This window comes from Misgurnus anguillicaudatus, chromosome 6 (assembly GCF_027580225.2).
Source record: "Misgurnus anguillicaudatus chromosome 6, ASM2758022v2, whole genome shotgun sequence".
NCBI lineage: Eukaryota > Metazoa > Chordata > Actinopteri > Cypriniformes > Cobitidae > Misgurnus > Misgurnus anguillicaudatus.
This window is the reverse complement of record NC_073342.2, coordinates 10,624,738-10,644,906: the sequence shown is the minus strand read 5'-3', so window position 1 is coordinate 10,644,906 and position 20,169 is coordinate 10,624,738. Positions and strand designations below refer to the sequence as shown.

The window sequence follows — 20,169 nt, the reverse complement described above, 5'->3', positions numbered from 1 at the left end:
TTTGTCATCCTAAAAAAATGTGACCCCGCCTGCCCCGTAAAAACCCAGCATAAGTAATTTTTTGTAATTTACTGTTTTGTATTTAAAATCATCCTAAATAATGTAAAGACATTCTGTGAAAATATAACCTTGATATCTTGAATACTGACTGAGTAAAAATTTTTGATTGAAATCCAACTTTTGATTATAAGACTTCAGGCTCGATTTCACAGACAGGGTCACAAGGTTCATGATGTCCTAGTATAGATACTGCTTGATATTATATAGTATCGGACATCCAATAAAATGAATATGAACAGGCAGGTGTTTGTTACAGCTTTGGCCATCAGATCAGTGAAAGGTTTCTGACTTCTGTAACGAAACCGAGTTAAGGCTGATATATACCTCCGCGTTAAACTTAATGTGCAGAACCGAAATATTGCTTTGCGCTACTATGTGCAATAAAGCTTCGTTAAACTTGAACATGAACTTACGAGAGAGTCAGAAGCCTGTGGGAGTGTTTGGGCACAGTGTATATTTAAACCTGTCTGGCTGAAACTAGAGATTATGTGTGTCTCATACCAAACACCTGGAGCAAAATGCTCCCATAACTCTGTCTGTCCGTCTGTCACCAGCTGCATAACACGGACTTCCCACAACAAACACTTTTCTTCTCGATGTGCATGTGTGAGTCACACACGCGCCACCTGTTATTTTTACAAACACACTAATGGCCTTGTCACACGCCGCACCATACAGAGGTGAACTACCAGCATCAGTTTCAGGCCAGCAACATACCTCATGCAAGTACAAGAACATCTGACCAATGCGCGATGTGACACGTTCTTGTGTTGTGTTATGAATTGGACTCACTCGGCTTACACAACATCATGTGAAACCCAGCTTGTGTAGTAACTTGTGTCTGTGTTCAATTTGTATTAATGTGTATTATGATTTGGCCTTTATGCCTGTCAAATGCTCTTTATTGCGGTTTGTAAAATGTAGGCTCTTGAAAACCAAAAAATAAAAAAAATTAGGCTCACCTCAAGAATTCAGACTCAAGAATTCAAAATTAACATCATAATTTCAAATCTACCTCTTCTAGGGCCAACTGCATAAACGTTGCTGCTACGTTTAGACTATGTCTTAAGCCCGGAATAAACTGCACGATTTTTGTCCTCTTATAAGATCATTACCTTATCACACTGTGCGACATGTATCGTTTAAACGCGGGTACGAGAGGCGTGTAGACTGTACGATGATGACACGGAAGCTTCGGCGGCAGCGTCACACGTTGCTCAACGTCACCAGCATACGCTTGTGGTAAACAAATACCGGCGCGCAGGTCGTAGCAGCAAACACACTGTGCGGTGATCATGCCGAATTTCTGACACTGCCAGAAAACTATCGTAGACTATCTTTGGATGCAAGACCGGGAAAACGGCCGTCTTTGAACCTCTCTCACTGTACGACATAGGACCACCGATGGAGAGCCACGATCACAGAAATCGCGACGATAGTTTCACGATGGCAATCTTTCGTCTGGGACAGCCAATTGTCGTGCAGTGTATTCCGGGCTTTAGGAACTATTCTGACTAACTAGTTAAAAAGGATGACTACACTGAAAAAAATTATTCATTGAATTTAATCAATTTTTTTAAGGTAAGTGGTTGCAATCAATCCATTCAAGCTACATTTAAACAAAAGTTTTATATTTTATTTTACGTTACTAATCTTTTTTGTTTAAATGTAGCTTCAATAAATTGATTGCAACCACTCACCCCAAAAAAATCATTAAATTCAATGAATCATTTTTTTCAGTGTAGTCTTATAGAAAAAATTTGCTGACTAAAACTGTGTCCCAATTTGCAGCCTCTGAAGTCCACAAAGAGAACTGAAATGAGACGAAATGAATGCAAGTAGCCCGAATAAATAATACATTACTTTTAATGAGACAAAACATCTATCAAAATACAAATAACACATAACATTCTGAATCTGACATATTAACTAAAGTCACAGATAAGAAAATGCCACTTGACTTTGTGGGCATAGCACAGGGTTCCTCAATTAGTTTTACCACGGGCCAAATTTTGCCAATACAAAGCCAATAGGGCATCTAACCGCAATGTTTAATCTAGGGATGCATCGATATGGAAATTTTGGCCGATACTAGGCATGGGCCGATAACCGGTTTCAAGGTATACCGAGGTTTTAAACAGTCAAGGTTTCAAAACCACTAAAATGTTCTGTGATACCGTCTCCAAGGTATGAGCTGTGTTTATACAAAATTCATTAAATCATTAAGTCATGTGATTGATTTGATGTTTACATTTAATATACATTACGAAAATACTATATATTTTTTGAAAGCATATTATAATTTAAAGGCTTTATTTTTACCCAGCATTTGAAAGTAACACATTTTAGTGTTGCAATGGCAATACCGCAACACCGTGAAACCGTGGTATTTTTGCTAAAGGTTATCATACCGCCAGAATCTTATACCGGCCCATGCCTAGCCGATACCGATAACTCTTTATATTTGGGGGCCGATAACCGATATATATATAGGCCGATAAATATTCATATTATTTTCACAATGAAAAACTCCCAAACCGCGGACATCTTGTCTTTGCTAGCATACTCTTCGTAAGACCGCAACACGTGTCATCTTCGTGCTATGTCACAGAAAGCACCAATCAAAACTTCACATGGCCAGGAATGAGCAAGTGAAGTGGTTCAACAAACCAAAATAATCCATCATTTATCGGATTTCATTTATCTGCCTAATTTTGCTATCAGACCGATAACCGATAATATTAAAAATAAAGATAACTATATGTCGGCCGATATATCGTGCATCCCTAGTTTAATCTGCTATTGTTGTTGTTGTTTTGAAAAAAAATGGATTTTCATGCAAACCAACTGTTCCCGCTTATCTCCACACCAGATATACTCACCATTTAATAGTGGTTCAATGGGTCACAAAACTCACAGTTTGGATCATGCAGTTACAGATTGGATAATTTTTTCGATCAGAAAAATAGGGGCTACTGTTGCTTTAAGAGCGATTCTGCACAGTCACATGTAGCCTTTTTCGTAATTCTCTTCACTGCCCATACAGTGGTCTATATCACTTCAAAGTCTATATCACTTTGAAGCTTGCTGCGAGAGATTTAATTTTTTTTTACGTGGGGATAGTAATGACTGACAGGACAAAGTTGGAGGATTTTGCACCACAAATCCATGACAAATCAGTACGGATTGCTTCCTGTACTGCGGCTTTGCGCGAAAGTGAAAGTAAAACTCGAGCGCGCGCTCAAATTGCATTTGAGCGCGCGCTCAAATGCAATTCAGATGCCTGAATTTCATACACCACAATTATCCATCCAGATGTGTGAGAGAATGCATAAGCATTTGAATGCTGTATATTTTTCCTCCCTATAAGTCAAGATAGCCCAACGGGCAGGGCGGGGATGATTTTGATAGCCCGACTGCAAAGCACAATAGCCCCGGGACGTCGGGCTAGTGATTTTGCGAGCCCTGAGTCTTGTGGACGTTAATTTCCATATAAATGCGTGCTGCGCGTGACGTAGTATTGTTCTTTTGAGCGTGCGATGCAGTTCAGGACCACGAACAGTTCACACAGCTGTCTGATTTTAGCCAAATAGTGTAAATAGTCAAAGAAAAAATCTGATCTAGAAGTCTAGAGGCTTCATTTTCCATATTAAACTATGTTATTACCTTAACTAAGAAGAGTTAATACATACCTCTATCATCTTAGTGCGTGCACGTAAGCACTGTAGGAACTATATTTTATGGCGGAATAGCACTATTCCGCCATACAATATAGTTCCTCTTTTAAGCTTAGAAAAGTGCTACGTTTTATTTTGTGCCACCATACTTGCTCATATAATTACTCGTCTTAAATAGGAAAAACGTTGATGTGTTTGGTCACTTCTAACTTTATCCCTGTTTGGTACCATTGAATGAATGGGGCTAAGCTAAATGCTATCAAAGTGTCGCTGCGCGCCACAGCGCTTACTTGCACACACTAAGATGATAGAGGGATGTATCAACTCTTCTTAGTTAAGGTAATAACATAGTTTAATATGGAAAATGGATAGACTATTCCTTTAAGTAGCCTTTCGAACTGGGAGAGCCTTACTAGCCTTCAGTCGTGCTGCTGTTACGCAATTGGTCATAGAATACGTCCTCCGTAGGGTCGCAGCCTTCTAATTGGGACACAGCTTAAACAGTTAGTTTATATGCAACCAGCCACTGGTATCAAACTGTGAAACACAACATATTAAACAAGATCTACCACCGAGAAAGATTAATTAAGGGCGATTTTAATTCTGCGTAGGACGTGAGTGGCTCTGCATATCCTGATGTGTGCACCTCTTTAAAAAATGTAACAACGCGTCAGTTCTATGTACTGAACCCCTCCCATCAGGAAAAAAAAACTGTGTTGCATGTGCATTTCCGCTTGCAATGGTAAAAACAAAGGTGGACCGAGTTGAGGAGTGTAACTCAAGCTGCAAAAATAGTCGCTTTCTATTTACCTCCATCACTGCTGATGCTTCTCTAACAACATACACAACAAGCTGTTGCTTCTTTGCCTTTTGCCTTGATATATTGTAACATGCCCGTGGACATGCCTACTAGCAATCTGCATGCGTAAGTGCACATTGACGCGAACAAAAACACAGAAGTATAAATGAATACCGATGTGTAGCCTACAGTAGAGAGGCTACGATGTATGTCCTACGCAGAAGTATAGTTTGCACTTTACGTTTACTAAATAATGTTTTGGTCGATTGTGCATTGCTCCCATAACCTGTTTGATATTCCTGGCTTACCACACTTCAATGTAAGTAACTTCCACTAAAGAGCCTTTTAAATTAGCTTGAGTCGACTCGAGATCAAGGCTGAGCAGGTCTATTTAATCCTTTGCTTAACAACCCTGTTCTCAGGTCCTGATCTGATGCAGTGTCCTCCCTCTAAAGTAAAGTATAATCACACATGTGCACGCAGACCCCCCCCTCCCCACAGTGCTGAATCACACCTGTTCCCTAGGGCTCAAATCCTTTCTACAACCAAAATACAACCTTTTGACAACTATTCACCAAAACACTAAAAGTAGGTAGACACTAGAAAAAGGAAAACACACACTCCTGGAATGGACACATCACAAAGCTTTGCCACCCCTATAAATTACAAAAGTTACTGCTAATACGGTAAAACTGGGATTACTTGGAATAAGCCATGAAACAAAATAACAAGATTTTAAAAGGTTTTTGAAAATCGTGTGTGTGTGTGTTACATGATTTTACAGTAGCAATAGCAACCTATGTTGAACCTATGGTGAAAACCATGGTTACTGTGGTATGGTTAAAGGGACAGTTCACCCAAAAATGAAAATTCTGTCATCATTTACTCACTTTCATTTTGTTACAAACCTGTATACATTTCTTTATTCTGATAAACACAAAGGAAAATATTTTGACGGATTGTTTATAACCAAACCGATCATGAGCCCCATTCACTTCACTTCCATATTATTTATTATTTCCATAACTATGAATGTCAATAGGGCTTCTGAATGGTTTGGCTATAAACATTCCTCAAAATATCTCTCTTTGTGTTTATCATAATAACCAAGACATTCATAAAGGTTTGTAACAACATAAATGATGACATAACTTTAATTTTTGGGTGAACTATCCCTTTAACTGCTCGAAATCTAAAGAAAATATGAAGCCTCAAAGATTTTAGCTTCCCACGCACATATAGTTGTTAAAATATGAAGTACACAAGTGCAAACACGTGGGTTCATACCTGATTTGATAATGAAAATATGCCGAACAGTTCATAATGGAAAATTCCTAACAGAATGACAACTGAGAAATCATGCTTATTAACTAAAATCTTTACCCATGTTTATAAAAGACTAAACATTTCAGTCACTAAAAGAATATGAACTGGTCATAAACACATGTACACCCCAAAAACAAGCATCTTACATTTTGACACTGAGGAATTCTCCAGAACCGGCGTCAGTTCTCCTCAGGTTTACCTCAGTGAGTTTACAATAAAACTGAGAGTTATCTTCTCACGGACATGAATTAACACAAATGACACTTTATCTTTCCACATACCAAGTGCGTCTGAACCGCAACAAACCAAAACGAGTCAGAAAACAACCCGTTCTGACCCTGTTTAACTATTACAACACCACAGCGCGAGCTTTAATGCGCGCCGAGGGCCTTTCTATATCAATCAACTTCTTAAACTGTCAATAAACTGACGAAGAAATCAAAGCCGCGCGTCTCGGTCGCGCGTCTCTCGCGTTTGGCGTCTTTTACCTTTAAATGCGCCATTCTCACGAGCTGATGGGTTTCGCGAAACGCCGCGTGGATCTTTCTGTGAAACTCTGTACGAACTTTCCGTACTCACCCTCAGCGAACGACACCGCTCTCTTCACGAATCCACGCGTGTCGTCATAATCCCGGTACCGAGGAACTGCCGTCAAAATGACCGCTGGATCTGAGAGATAACGTTATTTTGATCAGGAGAAATGTGTGATCACACGTCGATGATACGCCGTTCCGTTAACGGCTAGAGAGCCCTTCTGCACGGGGACGCGCAGAGGGCAGGGCGCTATGGACGCGCACTTCGTGTCGGAATGTCGGAAACGCGCCTTGCTCCCATTTAGATTTTCTGTGCCGTTTCACTTGAGAAATATTGAAATAATAAACAAATAAACCGCATATGATCTGAGATGAACAACAGAGGTTACGTTCAACATGTGCCTATTTTTTTGACAACACTTATAGTGTTACAAAGGAAATGTTATAATATTTCCTTTAAAAAAATGAACTAGGAAAACATGTAAATATCTTATAAATTATATAAATGTCGGATTTGGGTATATAATGTGAATTACACTGCAAATTAAACAAAACATTGTAATAAAAATTCCTATCTGTAATAACGGGGCCGTTAGAAAGTTTAGGTAAAATCCCTAACCCCGCCCACGAGTTGCTGTCACACGTCGCCTTAGCCACGCCCATCCGCAGATGTAAATAAATAAGTAAAATACAGTAGAGTAGCCTACATAATAAAACAAACAATATTTTATTGTTTTTTTTAACAAAGTACGCAGCAGATGTAGTCAAATTATTGATATTTTTATACATATACAGATTTTCATCTGACGTCATCTTATAGATGTTAAAACAAAGTGATATGGCCTTTGTACAATAACTTTGTACATTAATAACCACCACTACAATATTAAGTTAATGTGTTTCTGACCATAGCCCTGAATAATTTATAATGATTAATAATTTAAAAGAATAACATAACTGTCCTTTTCCTCCCTGACAGGCCTAAGCTCAGCTAATTCAGAGAAAGTGATGGTGAGCTCATTTGTTGTGGGTTATTGGTTCGTGTGACTCTATTGTCTGTGGGTTCAGGGTGGATGCTCAGTATAGACATGTACAGGAAAGCACCAAATCTCATGACTCACACACCGCATGCTAAAGCTGATGGATCTCCTCTTCTGTCTGCTCCTCTTCTTTCTTCATTTTTCTTCTCTCATCCCCGTCTCTCCATATGAGGAAATGAAAAACATCTTGAGGGCAGAAGGAATCTCATTTCGTGATTATGAGTTCTTGCATTCAGCTGGACCCTGAACACAGACACGGCAGTTCTCTCTAACTCTCTCTAAAGATCTCTTGTCATTGCTTAGCAGCGAGTATAAGAAAGAGAGAGAGAGAGAGATCTATTCAGATGTTTGTCATTGAATTTTGTGAGGAACAAACTAAAACTCACACAAAATCTCTTTTTTGCTTCTTCATATCCTGGCACCAAATTGGGTATGACAAGAACCAATATGCTTTGGTATCAGTGACATCAAATCATACGTGCCTTGATGTCTGAATGCATGTGAATAATATTCGAGTGCTTTCTTGTCTTGTTTGTAAATCATGACAGCACCTGGTCACTACGTTTCAATTGAATTAATTCTTCCTCTTTTTGTGATCCACAGAAGACAAACATGATAACGGGGACATATCATGAAAAATCTGACTTTTTCATGTTTAAAGGTGCAGTGTGTAAATTTTAGCAGCATCTAGTGGTGAGGTTGTGAATTGCAACCAACAGCTCAGTCCACTGCTCACCCCTCACTTTTGAAACACATAGAGAAGCGACAGTAGCCGCCAGAGGCGGTCTTAACATAGAGGCATAGGTAGGCGGCTTCTTGGGGCCCCCTACCAGCGGTCATAGTAGGGGGGCCCCCAACCAACCTAAAAAATAAATAAACCCTTATCATCATGAACACTTTAGAAGAATGGTAAATTGAATAAATATTCTTAAGAAATACGTTGAAACTTTGAAGTACTAGTTAAAATGTCCAGTTCATGTTTATGTGTCACTACACACATACACCCCCTTCTTTCACAATGAAATGGACTTGTCCGTAACGGTGCGCGCTAAATAACGTTACTACATAAAAACTAATTAAACCTACACTGTGGGCAAATTTTTTGTGCAGCATCAGATACATTTTTTTCTCCCTCATTTACTCTCCGTGGCTGTTTTTGCCCCATTGGGTTCTATCGTGACTATTAGTTTGTGTAGTGCTACACTTTGTGTGTTCTCTGCTTTCCATCTTCATTTTGGAGTAAAACTATTTTTTCATTTTCTTTTAAAGATCAGATGGGGGCCCCATACATACCTTCGCCTTGGGCCCCCAATACACCAAATCCGCCACTGGTAGCCGCCACCGGTAAAACATGTCATTGTCGGAGACAACTTAGTAAAAAAGTTTGTCCGTTAAGAGCTTCTGTAGAAACATGGCCGCCCAAAATGGGACTTCCATGTAAGGGGACCCTCGGTGTATGTAGATAAAAGCATCTCATTCTAAAGTAATAAACACATAACGGTTCATTACGAAAGGTCTTTAAGCACCTCTGATAATATAGTTTTGTATATTATTTTGCATTTCTGTCAAGAGATCCTTCTGAAAATTACACACTGCACCTTTAAGTGCTATAATTGGGTCCCCGGTACTTTAATCAACCTAGAGAATGTGAAAACGCACAACTTGGTAACTTAGTTTCGGTAAACCATTCTTTGCAAGCATGTAAAAAAATAGGTCATTGAAATTTGTCTCCCCTTGTGATGTCAGAAGGGGATCTTATTATAATAATACCGCACCTTAATCTGCACTTAATCCAAAAACGGCACTGCTATTAGTGCAGACATCAGCTCTCAACCTAAAGGAACAGATTTTACTGTTCCTTTAAGATTTTGTACTTTCTTTTTCATAACCCATTCATGTATTACTCATCACACCCATGTGCTTTCTATTTGAGCGCTTGCTGAAGGACAGGAAGTGAGTTCATCTGACCTCTGTGCCATAGAAACTGACGGCATTCCTGACAGATGACAGGAAGTCCCGCTGTCTGACAGGAAATGGACATGACAACGCAAAGGAAATTACACACGTCCCACGGTCCCGTGCAGATGTAGGTTACCACTCCCATCAGCTGGGTCATTCTCAGGAAATTTCGTGCCGGAAAGCTTCAAGAAACGTTGATGAATTTATTCTTATTTTTCCAGCAATGTGGACATTGGATTGGGCACCATATATGGTAACATAGCCCCCAACATTAAGATCAAGTTTATTGTATTTTAAAGATAATCGTTTTCAGTATTTCTTAAATGCCTAATGTGGTTGTCACATTTAAATTTATTGAGAAAATGTTAAATGCTCTCTCATTTGTAAGTCAATTTAGATAAAAGCATCTGCCGAGTAATTAAATGTTCATTTTGGAAACTGCCTAACCGTCTAAAAAGCAAACAACACAATTTTCTGAGAATGACGTCTGCATTCTCAAATAGCAAGTATTGAATCCAATACTTCATTTGATGAAAAACAGGTCATCATGCCCCCTCCCACCCCTATTTCTGTTCCACATGCTTTAATACAATTAAAGACATCTGATCTCTCTATATCACATCAGTCTTGTTAATAATCAAACCTTCTTTATCAATTCACACCAGCTTTGACCCAGTTGGAGTACAGCTGTTCAGTATTGGCTTGCGACAGTTGCGCAGTTCAGTAGGGTTAAAACCGTAACAGCGCCGCGTAGAGCTTCATCCCAAAGGGAACCATATCTAGTTAATTAATAGACACCATCAAGCAAATGAGCGGTAGGAGAGAGATAATCACATCAAACGTCTTCATACATCTGCTGCAAATGAGCTTTATTGAATTCTTCAAATGTCAAGTATTGGAAATTAGCTTCAAAATGACAACGACTGCAAAAGACACCAGCTACAGATGAAGCATACACCAGTACAATATCTCGTTTACACAACATGAAAGAAATGACAAGTATAAAATTCACCTTAAAATAATACACAGACATGTTTGCATGCAGAAGACCCTACAAATTAACAAGTGTGGTTTAATTCTTAAAATAGTTCACCTCCAATTGAAAATTAGCCCATATTTTACTATGACTTTTACTATGACAAACACTATCGGAGTATCCTGGTTCTTCCCGGCTTTGTAATGGGAATAGTCTGCATTTTTTGAAGCCCAGGAAAAGGAATTCATACGACTCCAGTGGGTTAATATATTAAATGATTCATATTTTGAGTGTATTTAGCAATCGATACGTCACGTTTATGTGTAAACGTATCTAAATAAAAAATTGTCGAGAACCAATCGTCTTACGTATTTGTGTGGAGCTTTTTTTTGGATGTGTCCACATTTAAACGAGAGGCATCGATCAATAAATATGCTTAAAAATGCTTTCTTACAAATCGTTTTGCTTCAAGACATATATTGACCCACCGGAGTCGTAAGGATTCGTCTTTGTGATGATGAATGGGCTTTATAAAAAAGGCCCCTATTCAAAGCTAGGAAGAGCAAGTGTATTATTTAATATAACTCCGATTGTGTTCGTCTGAAAAAACAAAGTCATATACACCTAGGATGGCTTGTTGGGGGTGAATAAAATATGGGTTGATTTTCAATCTAGGGCTAACTATTTATTTAACATGGCAGAAATGCATGGCAAATGTCAAATGCTTAATAAAAAAAATAAAAATACAAATAAGCAGATAAAAACATCATCGTAAAAAAATAAATAATAGGAAACAACCGCTCGGCACAAAACTTGGTCACTACTGGGCTACTGCGTGATGGGCTTCCCGATTACCTGCAAACAAATCAGAGTATTATAAAAGTCCGGCTGTATTTTACTAGATAAACTGAGAACATGATGGTGATGTGCAGGTGGCTACCTGTCAAGGCGGTTGACTACATCCCTGACGGTGTTGATCAGGTGCTGGTGCTCCTGTGGGTTGGACAGAATGATGCTGTGAAGCCTCTTCATGTAGGAGTCGATGGAGTCCAGTGTGGGTGTCTCTCCACTGCCTGCATAAAAAAGACAGAGTAAAAGGAGGATGGGACGACGAGAGATAGCAGCATAAACCTGTCCCTAAAAGTGTACTTGTGGTCTTGCATTGGCATGTCAAATCCACAGACCATAAAGTGTACCATTTGTCACTTTAACTTTCAGAAGGGTGCTTAAGAGTGCCCGGCTCTGTTTTGTGGCCAGTATGCCACCCACTATGCACACTTGTGCCAATGCAGGCTTTGCCAATGTGAAGTCTATGTGGCATTTTGTCACCAAAGTGTGGATTTGAAATGGACTGCCCAGGTACAGAAGAAGTACACTTTCATAAAATGGCATCAGCTATGTCCATGGAAAATGTATGTTACATTCTAAAGGATAAATATAAAACTTTTGAGGAGATATGGAGTCCTTTTGTACAATTTCTTAAAATGGAGGAATTTGATGTTTAGAGGCATTTAGAAAGAATGTGGAACACATGCATAGACTGCAATATATTGTAAAATCTGATTGGGGTCAGCGTATTGGAATTGATACTGTAAATATTATTTACCTTTTTATGTATGTTTTTTTTTCTCTTTTATGTTTTTGTGTTTTTATTCATTAAATATTATAAAAGCAATAATTATTTTATTTTATAATTTTATTTTCTATTATGACTTATTGTCACTATTAGAATTAGGCAACTATTTTATTATTTCTTTAATCTTTGTTGGTCTTTTTATGTTTTGTCTTGTTGATCGTAAGATGTATGTATACATAAATGTAAAAAATCTAAAAAAAAAAAACAATAATAAAAAATAAAATAAAAAAAGTACACTTTCATAACGTACTTAAAGTTCTCTATTTTCAAGCACTAACCTGGTACTTAATATACTAGAAATTTATCTTAAGTAAATCTTAAAGCATCTTAAAAAGATCTAAGTGTACTTATTTGTGCTATTTTGAGACAGCATAAATATGAACAAAAATGCACTTTTAACATACAATTTATATATTTAAAAAATTATTTAACTAACACTTGTGGTATCTAAATTTTAAATATATTTTTAGCACATTTTAGTTCATATTCATGGTGTTACAAAATAGCACAGATAAGCACTAAAGGAGCATTTAAAGTATATTAAGTACAAAGTGCATGGAAATAGACAAAAGCCTGTTAAACAAGTAAATTTATATATTTTCTGACGTGATCTGGCGTCCGGGGCTGGATCGTTTTTTATTTTGTCTGGTGTGGAGACCTGATCTAACAGTACACTATGGAAGTGTACTTCTTTTTTAAAAATTGGCCTGTAGGCTACACAGGTGAAAGTGAAGTTTTTAAAAGATTCGAACATAATATTACAAGCTATAGTTCATCTTAAAATGAAAATAAGCCCATATTTTACTCACCCTCAGGTCATTCTAGGTGTGTATGACTTTCATCTTTCAGCCAAACAGTCAGAGTTATATTAAATAATATCCTGTCTCCTTTCAGATTCACAATGGGATTGGATAGTGCCCCTTTTTTTCAAAGCTCCAAAAAGCGCATACATTCATCAAAAACGAATCCATGCAGTCCATAATCCATACAATTGAATGTCTCCCGAGGCAAAACTACAACAAATCTAAAATCAAAACAACAATAAAACACAAATGGCAAATCTAAAAACAAAATGCCAAATCCAGTGACAAAATAATAAGTCAGAAAACAAAATAAATAATAAAAAAATAAAATAACCCATCAGAAAAAATGAGAAAACACAACAACAAATCTACAAACCAGAAAAGGTAGGTATATTTCGTTAATGGAATGGTTACTGCTGATTGGACGACACCGCTGTCAATCAAGATACACCGAAAGTACAGTCGGTAGCACATGTGCATGTGTAAATAATAGGGTGGTCCTTATTTTTCAACTTTTTACATTTTATGCTCTCACCCCACCAATATGTTTGAATAAAAAAATAGGGCAATATTTTTCACTATTAATTAATATTTAGAGGTTGCTCAAGACCTTTGAAGTTTAAAATATTCGTGCATTATGTGATACTTTGTGCTAGCATGTATTATTGTTTAAAAGTTTATACTTATGGAAGCAATGGACTTATTTGACCATGAGCCAAGCAATTAAAACTCCTGTTTTAGTTGTGATGTGTCTTTCAAAGCAAGGGAGCTTCAATGTGAATAAAGCATAATAGACAATATACACTGAGACAACGGCTGAAGCAATACGATGCAAGTCCGCTATGGTTACTCGGATCAGTAGAGACTGAAATACCTGGAACAAAGTTAACCTCCAAGAAGCAAGTTTTATAATGCGTGTTGTGCATTTTTAAATCGTACGGTTTTTGCAAAAATATGTGATTTCGGAAATATTCAAAGGCTTTAAAGCAACCTCTAGAATAGATATTGTAGGAACAATTCAACATTTTGCACAGTGTGTTTTTATTGATATCCTAACACATTTAGGGGGTGAGACTTGAACATTAAAAAAAAAGTTGACACATTATAAGGACCACCCTAGTAAATACACTCTGTATTGCCCTTATTGTGGGTTCAAATGTAGCCATCATTCTGCATTTTATTTGCAAAATATCCAAAGTTTTAGAAGAGACAGAAATCAATTTACCTCCTGTTAATGGACGTTGCAGTTAGAGGTCAAGTTAACCAGACATTTTCTTTTAGCATTGACAAAAAAAATCTGAAAGCCATACATCATTTTGACATCACACTGAGAGTGATTTATTGTAACTTGTAAATGTAATGCCCACCCATATCCAGTTGGTGGCAAATGCGCATTATTCATTAATCTGCTTGCTTCACGTGGTGTTGAACATGTAAAGTGAGACCTGATAAAGTCTGGTTGCAGGTATTAATATAGGCTAGCTAGAGATAGTTTAGCTATTGTATTGTATTTATAATTACCCAAAATTGAACGAGTATAAAGTGTTAAATCAAGTAGTGTGTTAGCATGATTTTGAGCATCTTGATTGACAGAGGTGTCGCCCAATCAGCTTTAACAATTCCATTCACGCAATGTACCTACTTTTTCCGGTTTGTAGATTTGCGTTGTGTTTTCTGACTTGTTATTTTGTTTTAAATTTGCATTTATTTTTAATTTGTTGTTTTGCACATCTTGGCCACGGTACAAAACTGATGGGTTTAGAAACGTTTGGTTGAAAAACTGAAGGAAACATTAATATTTCAAACTTAAACTATGGCCAAATAGTACTCTGACCCAACAGCACAAAAAGCCATTGCTTCACTTCAGAAGACATTTAATAACCGTACGGATCAGTCTCCGATGAATGGATGCGCTCCCCGGAGCTTTAAAAAAAATGGGGCACTATCCAATTGCATAACAAATCTGAAAAATGGCAGTATATTATTTAATATAACTCTGGAATGTTTCCTAAATGCCATATAAAGCAAAAAAAAGAGCTTAATGTAACTTTGACTTTTGGGCTGAAAGAATATAGTCATATACGGGTGATTCTCACGAAACCATTGAAACACCACGGCACTAATGATTTTAGCTTTAAAATGTGTAATATAGTAACATTAAAAAGCATCAGAATTAACACAATACTGTGTTCTACCTTGCACAATGTGTGATTTCAACATAAGAATTTATAATTGTAAATTTTATCTCATTTTCTGCTGAAATTCTCATTACCGCAATGTGTCCGGCTGTGTTTGAACATGCGTTATGTTGTAATTTAATCAAATTAACACAAAAATATTAAGAAAAGAAATAAATAAATGGATGTTTTGCTAGACTACTTTAGATGACAGAAAAAATATTTACTGAATATTCATGTATAATAATAATGAAGAAGAATTAGGAAAATGATGTTCTCATCCTCCGCAACACTTTTTGAGAACAGTTTAAGCACACATACAGAATTTTAATAAAGTTTGATTTTGAGTGAACAAGCACATGGACCAGTTAATTCAAGATGGCTACCAGGTAAGATAATTTTTTTACAGTTAATTTGAAATATTGCCTTGTCAGAATGCTTACACGACATTTTGATGATCATTACCGCAACAGATGCTTATTAAATGTTAATTTAATGAATAGAAGCATAATACTTTGATTTTAAATGCATGTGCAGAATCTCCAAATTATGTTCTTTCAGGTTTGTCATGTCATTTTGAAAATATGTCAGTGTTGATGTTTTCTGACTGTTGCGGTAATGAGATTTTTTAGGACTAATTTTTTAAATTATGTTACAAAAAGTGTTAAATGATAAGTAAAAGTTTTTAAATTAATGTTCCCCTTTACTCCAGACTTTGTTTTACAATGTCTGGTGGTAAAAAAGTAAATTTAAGCAATTTTTACATTTTCATGCTTGACATTTTTAAAACCAAGTTTTCGTGAGAATCACCCATACACCTATGAGGGCTTAATTAAAATATGGACTAATTTGGGGGTGATCTATTCATTTAATAGCACCTTTATCTTACCGGGCAGAGGGACAGTAGAGAAGCTGTGTGTAAGAGCTGAGCGCAGCATCTCCAGGTGCTGTTGCAGCAGACTGTTGCGTGTGCGTTCCTGCAGCACGTCTCCTTCCAGACGGTCCACGGCCGAGCGCATGCTCTCCACGTGCTTCTGCAGCGCCGCGTTACGCTCCTCATATTCCATGTTTGTCTTTCTGAGCTGCCTCAGTTCAGCCTCACGTGCTAAATAACACACACACGTGTGATCGACAGGCAAAACACGTGACAGCATTATTACGCACGTCTTCGCTCTCACCTTTACTGTGGTTTAGAAACTCTTCGGTGAAAATGGGAATATCAAACACAGAGCGATCCTTTATCTCTAGATCCTTCTGAGAGATAGATGGAGAACAGGATGAGTGCTCAGACATCATTTAGATTAAGAAAAGCCTGCAGGCTCAAATTGTCAAAGATCTGTCACAGATAGGCCAGCCAGTGCAATTTTTTAAAAAAACGCTTGTCGGGTTTAAGAAAAATTCAGACACTTGTTATCAACATTTCTACATGTTTGTACATTAAGACTAACTTAAGAGTATTAAGAGTATAGCACCCTTAAGCTACGTGAACATTGTCAGGGCATTTGCGCTGGGTGTCGCCTGTAGGAGGACTGGTTGTCCTCGTAGCAGTTTAAAAAAAAAAAAAAACTGTCCGCTACCACTAACTGGACACGACAACTTCCTGCAAACAACAAGGGATACAGCAAACGCTGAAATCACGTGAGAAGTTGGGTTTAGGGTTAGGTTTGGGAGTACGATTAGGATGAAAATGGCGGTTCTGGCTAAAGGGGATACGGCTATGGCCTAAATCTTGTGAAATGTTGGGTTTAGGGTTAGGTTTGGGAAAGGATTAGGTTTAGGGTTATAGGATTCGGATGAAAACAGCAGTTCTGGGTAGATGGGATACAGCTATGGCCTAAATCCTGTGAAATGTTGCGTTTAAGGTTAGGTTTGGGGTTTAGGATATGGATGAAAACAGCAGTTCTGGCTAGATGGTACACAGCTACAGCCTAAATCCTTTGAAATGTCGGGCTTAAGGTTAGGTTTGGGGTTTAGGATTCATATGAAAACAGCATTTCTGGCTAGAGGGATTATGGCAACAGCCTAAATCCTGTGAAATGTTGGGTTTAGAGTTAGTTTTAGAGGTAGAATTCGGATGAAAACGGTTTTTGGCTATATGGGATACAGCTACAGCCAAAATCCTGTAAAATGTTGGGTTTAAGGTTAGGTTTGGGTGTTTAGAATTAGGTTTAGGATTCAAATAAAAACAGCAGGCTGGCTACAGGAGATACAGCTATTGCCTAAATCCTGTGAAATGTTGGGTTTAGGAATAGGTTTGGGGGTAGGATTCAGATAAAAACAGTGGTTCTGGCTAGATGAGATACAGCTATAGCCTAAATCCTGTGAAATGTTGGTTTTAAGGTTAGGTTTGGGGTTTAGGATTAGGATGAAAACAGCATTTCTGGCTAGAGGGATTACGGCTACAGCCTAAATCCTGTGAAATGTTGCGTTTAGAGTTAGTTTTAGAGGTAGGATTCGGATGAAAACAGCGGTTTTGGCTATGTGGGATACAGCTATTGCCTAAATCCTGTGAAATGTTGGGTTTAGGATTAGGTTTGGGCGTAGAATTCAGATAAAAACAGTTTTGGGGTTTAGGATTAGGGGTAGGATTCGGAATGAAAACAGCATTTCTGACTAAAGGGATTACGGCTACAGCCTAAATCCTGTGAAATGTTGGGTTTAGAGTTAGTTTTAGAGGTAGGATTCAGATGAAAACAGCGGTTTTGGCTAGATGGGATACAGCTACAGCCTAAATCCTCTGTTCCGTTGTGTTTAAGGTTAGGGGTTTAGGATTAGGTGTACAATTAGGATGAAAACAGCGGTGCTGACTAGAGGGGTTACAGCTATTGCCTAAATCCTGTGAAATGTTGAGTTTAGAGTTAGGTTTGGTGGTAGGGTTAGGTTTAGGGGTAGAATTCAGTTGAAAACAGCGGTTCTGGCTAGAGGGGATACAGCTATGGCCTACATCCTGTGAAATGTTGAGTTTAAGGTTAGGGTTTAGGATTATATTTGGGGGTAGGATTCAGATGAAAATAACCATCCGGCGAGATTTCAGAAGATTTCAACATTTGCTGTATCCCTTCAAGCCACAACCATCACTCTAGCTCGAGCCGCCGGATGCCAAGCTTCAATTGGACAGCCATTGCTAGTCACTGGCGTTGTGCATGCAGATTTAGATCCACTTAACATATTTTAATCCAAGTGCACAGACCTCTCACCAAAAATGAAGGGAAAAATTATGCAAAAATGTAAAGTTTGGATGGACCATCTTATATTTTACCTCATGACGGGATTCACCAGTTGCCTGTCTTTCAGTGTCTGACAAAGAGAAAGGGGATTTTTTTATTAGACTCACTATCGCTGTGTAGGGTGTACTAAGCAGATATAAACTTGCAAAGCAAGAGGAAGGTCTTTATCTGAATGTGTGACTTGCACCTCCTCTGTGTCTCTTTCCTTTTTGTTTCTCTTGCACTTTTCTGCTGAAGTGTTTGTAGGCCTCAGTCTTCTGATATTGTTCCAGCTCTTTCATGTAACGCTCCTTATCTCTATCTGCTTCATCCAGGTACCGCTGAAACAGAATCAGAGATGTTCAGACATAGCAGTGTGTGTAAATGTATCACAACGGTGTAAAAACACGCACGCAGAATTACCACACTATAAGGTAACCATAATAGCTATTGCTGTGTTACCATTATTGCTATTGATAAATAGTAAAATAGTTTTGCAGAACACATGGAAGTTGTGGTATTTTGACAACTGTGCATCACTTTAACTTATGTGTGTCCTCCTGACCTGTTTTTCCTCTGCTGGCAGTTTGCTCCACTCGTTCCCGAGCATCCTGGTGATCTCTGGGAACGGCATGTCCGGCCTTTCTGCCCTCAGTTGCTCCCGGCGCTCGTTCATGAACCGAACATATCCTGTTAACGGGGCTTTGGGGGCGTTACTGTCTTTCAGCGGCTTCTTCCTTCTCCTGCCTTTGGTCCAGCTGCTCCTGCGAGATTTCTGCCAAAAACAGAAACATCAGGCGGCTCATTAACGCTGAAGAACCTGCGCACAGACCATCTGGGTCACCGATCATATGATCTGCTTACATCATCTCCGTTGCGTTGGCTGCTGTTGTCCGTGTTGACCCCGGGTGACCCACTCTGCTCCTCCATGACCTCTGACCTTCAATGTCACACAGGGCAAAAAATTCAACATGTAACTCAACTCTGATCCTTAGCATTAAATACAAGTTACAAACAAGTTTTTATGTACAAACACAATGTGAGATACAAATCGCTGTACAAACACAAAGTGTAAGTAATGTCTAATAAATTATATTATTTTATTGGATAATTAATTATATGACATTATATCATATTATACATATTTCATTTGCCACACTGACCGTCTGACTTTAAATTAGTCATAAAAAATTAAGAAAAATATTTAGAAATATATATTTTAGTCCTTTTGCCATGGTATGGTGAGTAATTTACTTAGAAAGAACATTGAACATTTTTGTTTTACGGGTATGGCACTGTTGTAATAGCTAATTGTGTTAAACATTGAAATTCGATTTAAAAACCATATTAAATAATTATTGTAATCACCCAGTACTATATCACAAATAATAATAAACCATCAACATGCTATTATTTAATACCCACAGTACTTTCTCTGTAAACGATGAATTTCTCATAATCCCACAGAAGCGATAAAATAATTTAAAACCCTATAAACATTCATCATCTCACCTGACTGGTAATCCGAAGCTGAAGTCTGATGTAAAATCGCGTGTTTATTTGCGTTTTAACGCGTTTTGGGGAAAATGAAACAGAGAAAAATTTCCGAGTCAAAACAATGCAGCGACCCGAGTGACGTCATCACGCCGCGACCGGAAGCGCGACGACTCCCTCACGCGCTCTCCGTTTGTTCAAATCCCTTAATTCGTCATTAGCATTACCGTCTCTATCATTATCATCATCATCATCTGCAGTTTATTTATATTATTACACATTTGTTATTTTAAACGCTTTAGCAAAGCTGCACTATAATCTGATTTCATCGAGATTAGAGGAGTTATGCTGCGATCTGCTGGCCGCTGTCTGGAAATACACCCAATGTCACTGTCATTGCAGACTTTTACCATTGTAAGTCAACTATCGTTCTAACTAAAGTCATTAAAATTAATGTGCATTTGCACACTAAAGTATAAAACA

At 37.9% G+C, this 20,169-nt stretch overlaps 2 protein-coding genes across 3 annotated transcripts in view; both read right to left on the bottom strand.

The window, feature by feature from the left end:
* Positions 1–6,662, bottom strand: part of peak1 (pseudopodium-enriched atypical kinase 1) — a 49,159-nt gene extending 42,497 nt beyond the window's left edge. The window contains exon 1 of the mRNA XM_055193025.2: positions 6,442–6,662. The gene's annotated coding sequence lies outside the window, so the exon portion shown is untranslated. The remainder of the gene's footprint in view (positions 1–6,441) is intronic.
* Positions 6,663–10,246: 3,584 nt separating this feature from the next.
* On the bottom strand, positions 10,247–19,862 carry hmg20a (high mobility group 20A). Of its 2 annotated transcripts, XM_055192798.2 has the most exons (9): positions 19,705–19,862; positions 19,057–19,132; positions 18,758–18,967; positions 18,401–18,533; positions 18,246–18,283; positions 16,165–16,240; positions 15,876–16,091; positions 11,311–11,443; positions 10,247–11,225 (listed from the first exon to the last, which is right to left on the bottom strand). In XM_055192798.2, exons 2-9 carry the CDS (start codon positions 19,120–19,122, stop codon positions 11,222–11,224), a joined length of 876 nt encoding a protein of 291 aa, XP_055048773.2. In that variant the 5' UTR covers positions 19,123–19,132; positions 19,705–19,862; the 3' UTR covers positions 10,247–11,221. The 2 variants fall into 2 exon arrangements, with proteins under 2 accessions (XP_055048773.2, XP_055048774.2); XM_055192799.2 differs by lacking the exon at positions 10,247–11,225 and having other exon boundaries at positions 11,307–11,443.
* Between the last annotated feature and the right edge of the window lie 307 nt (positions 19,863–20,169).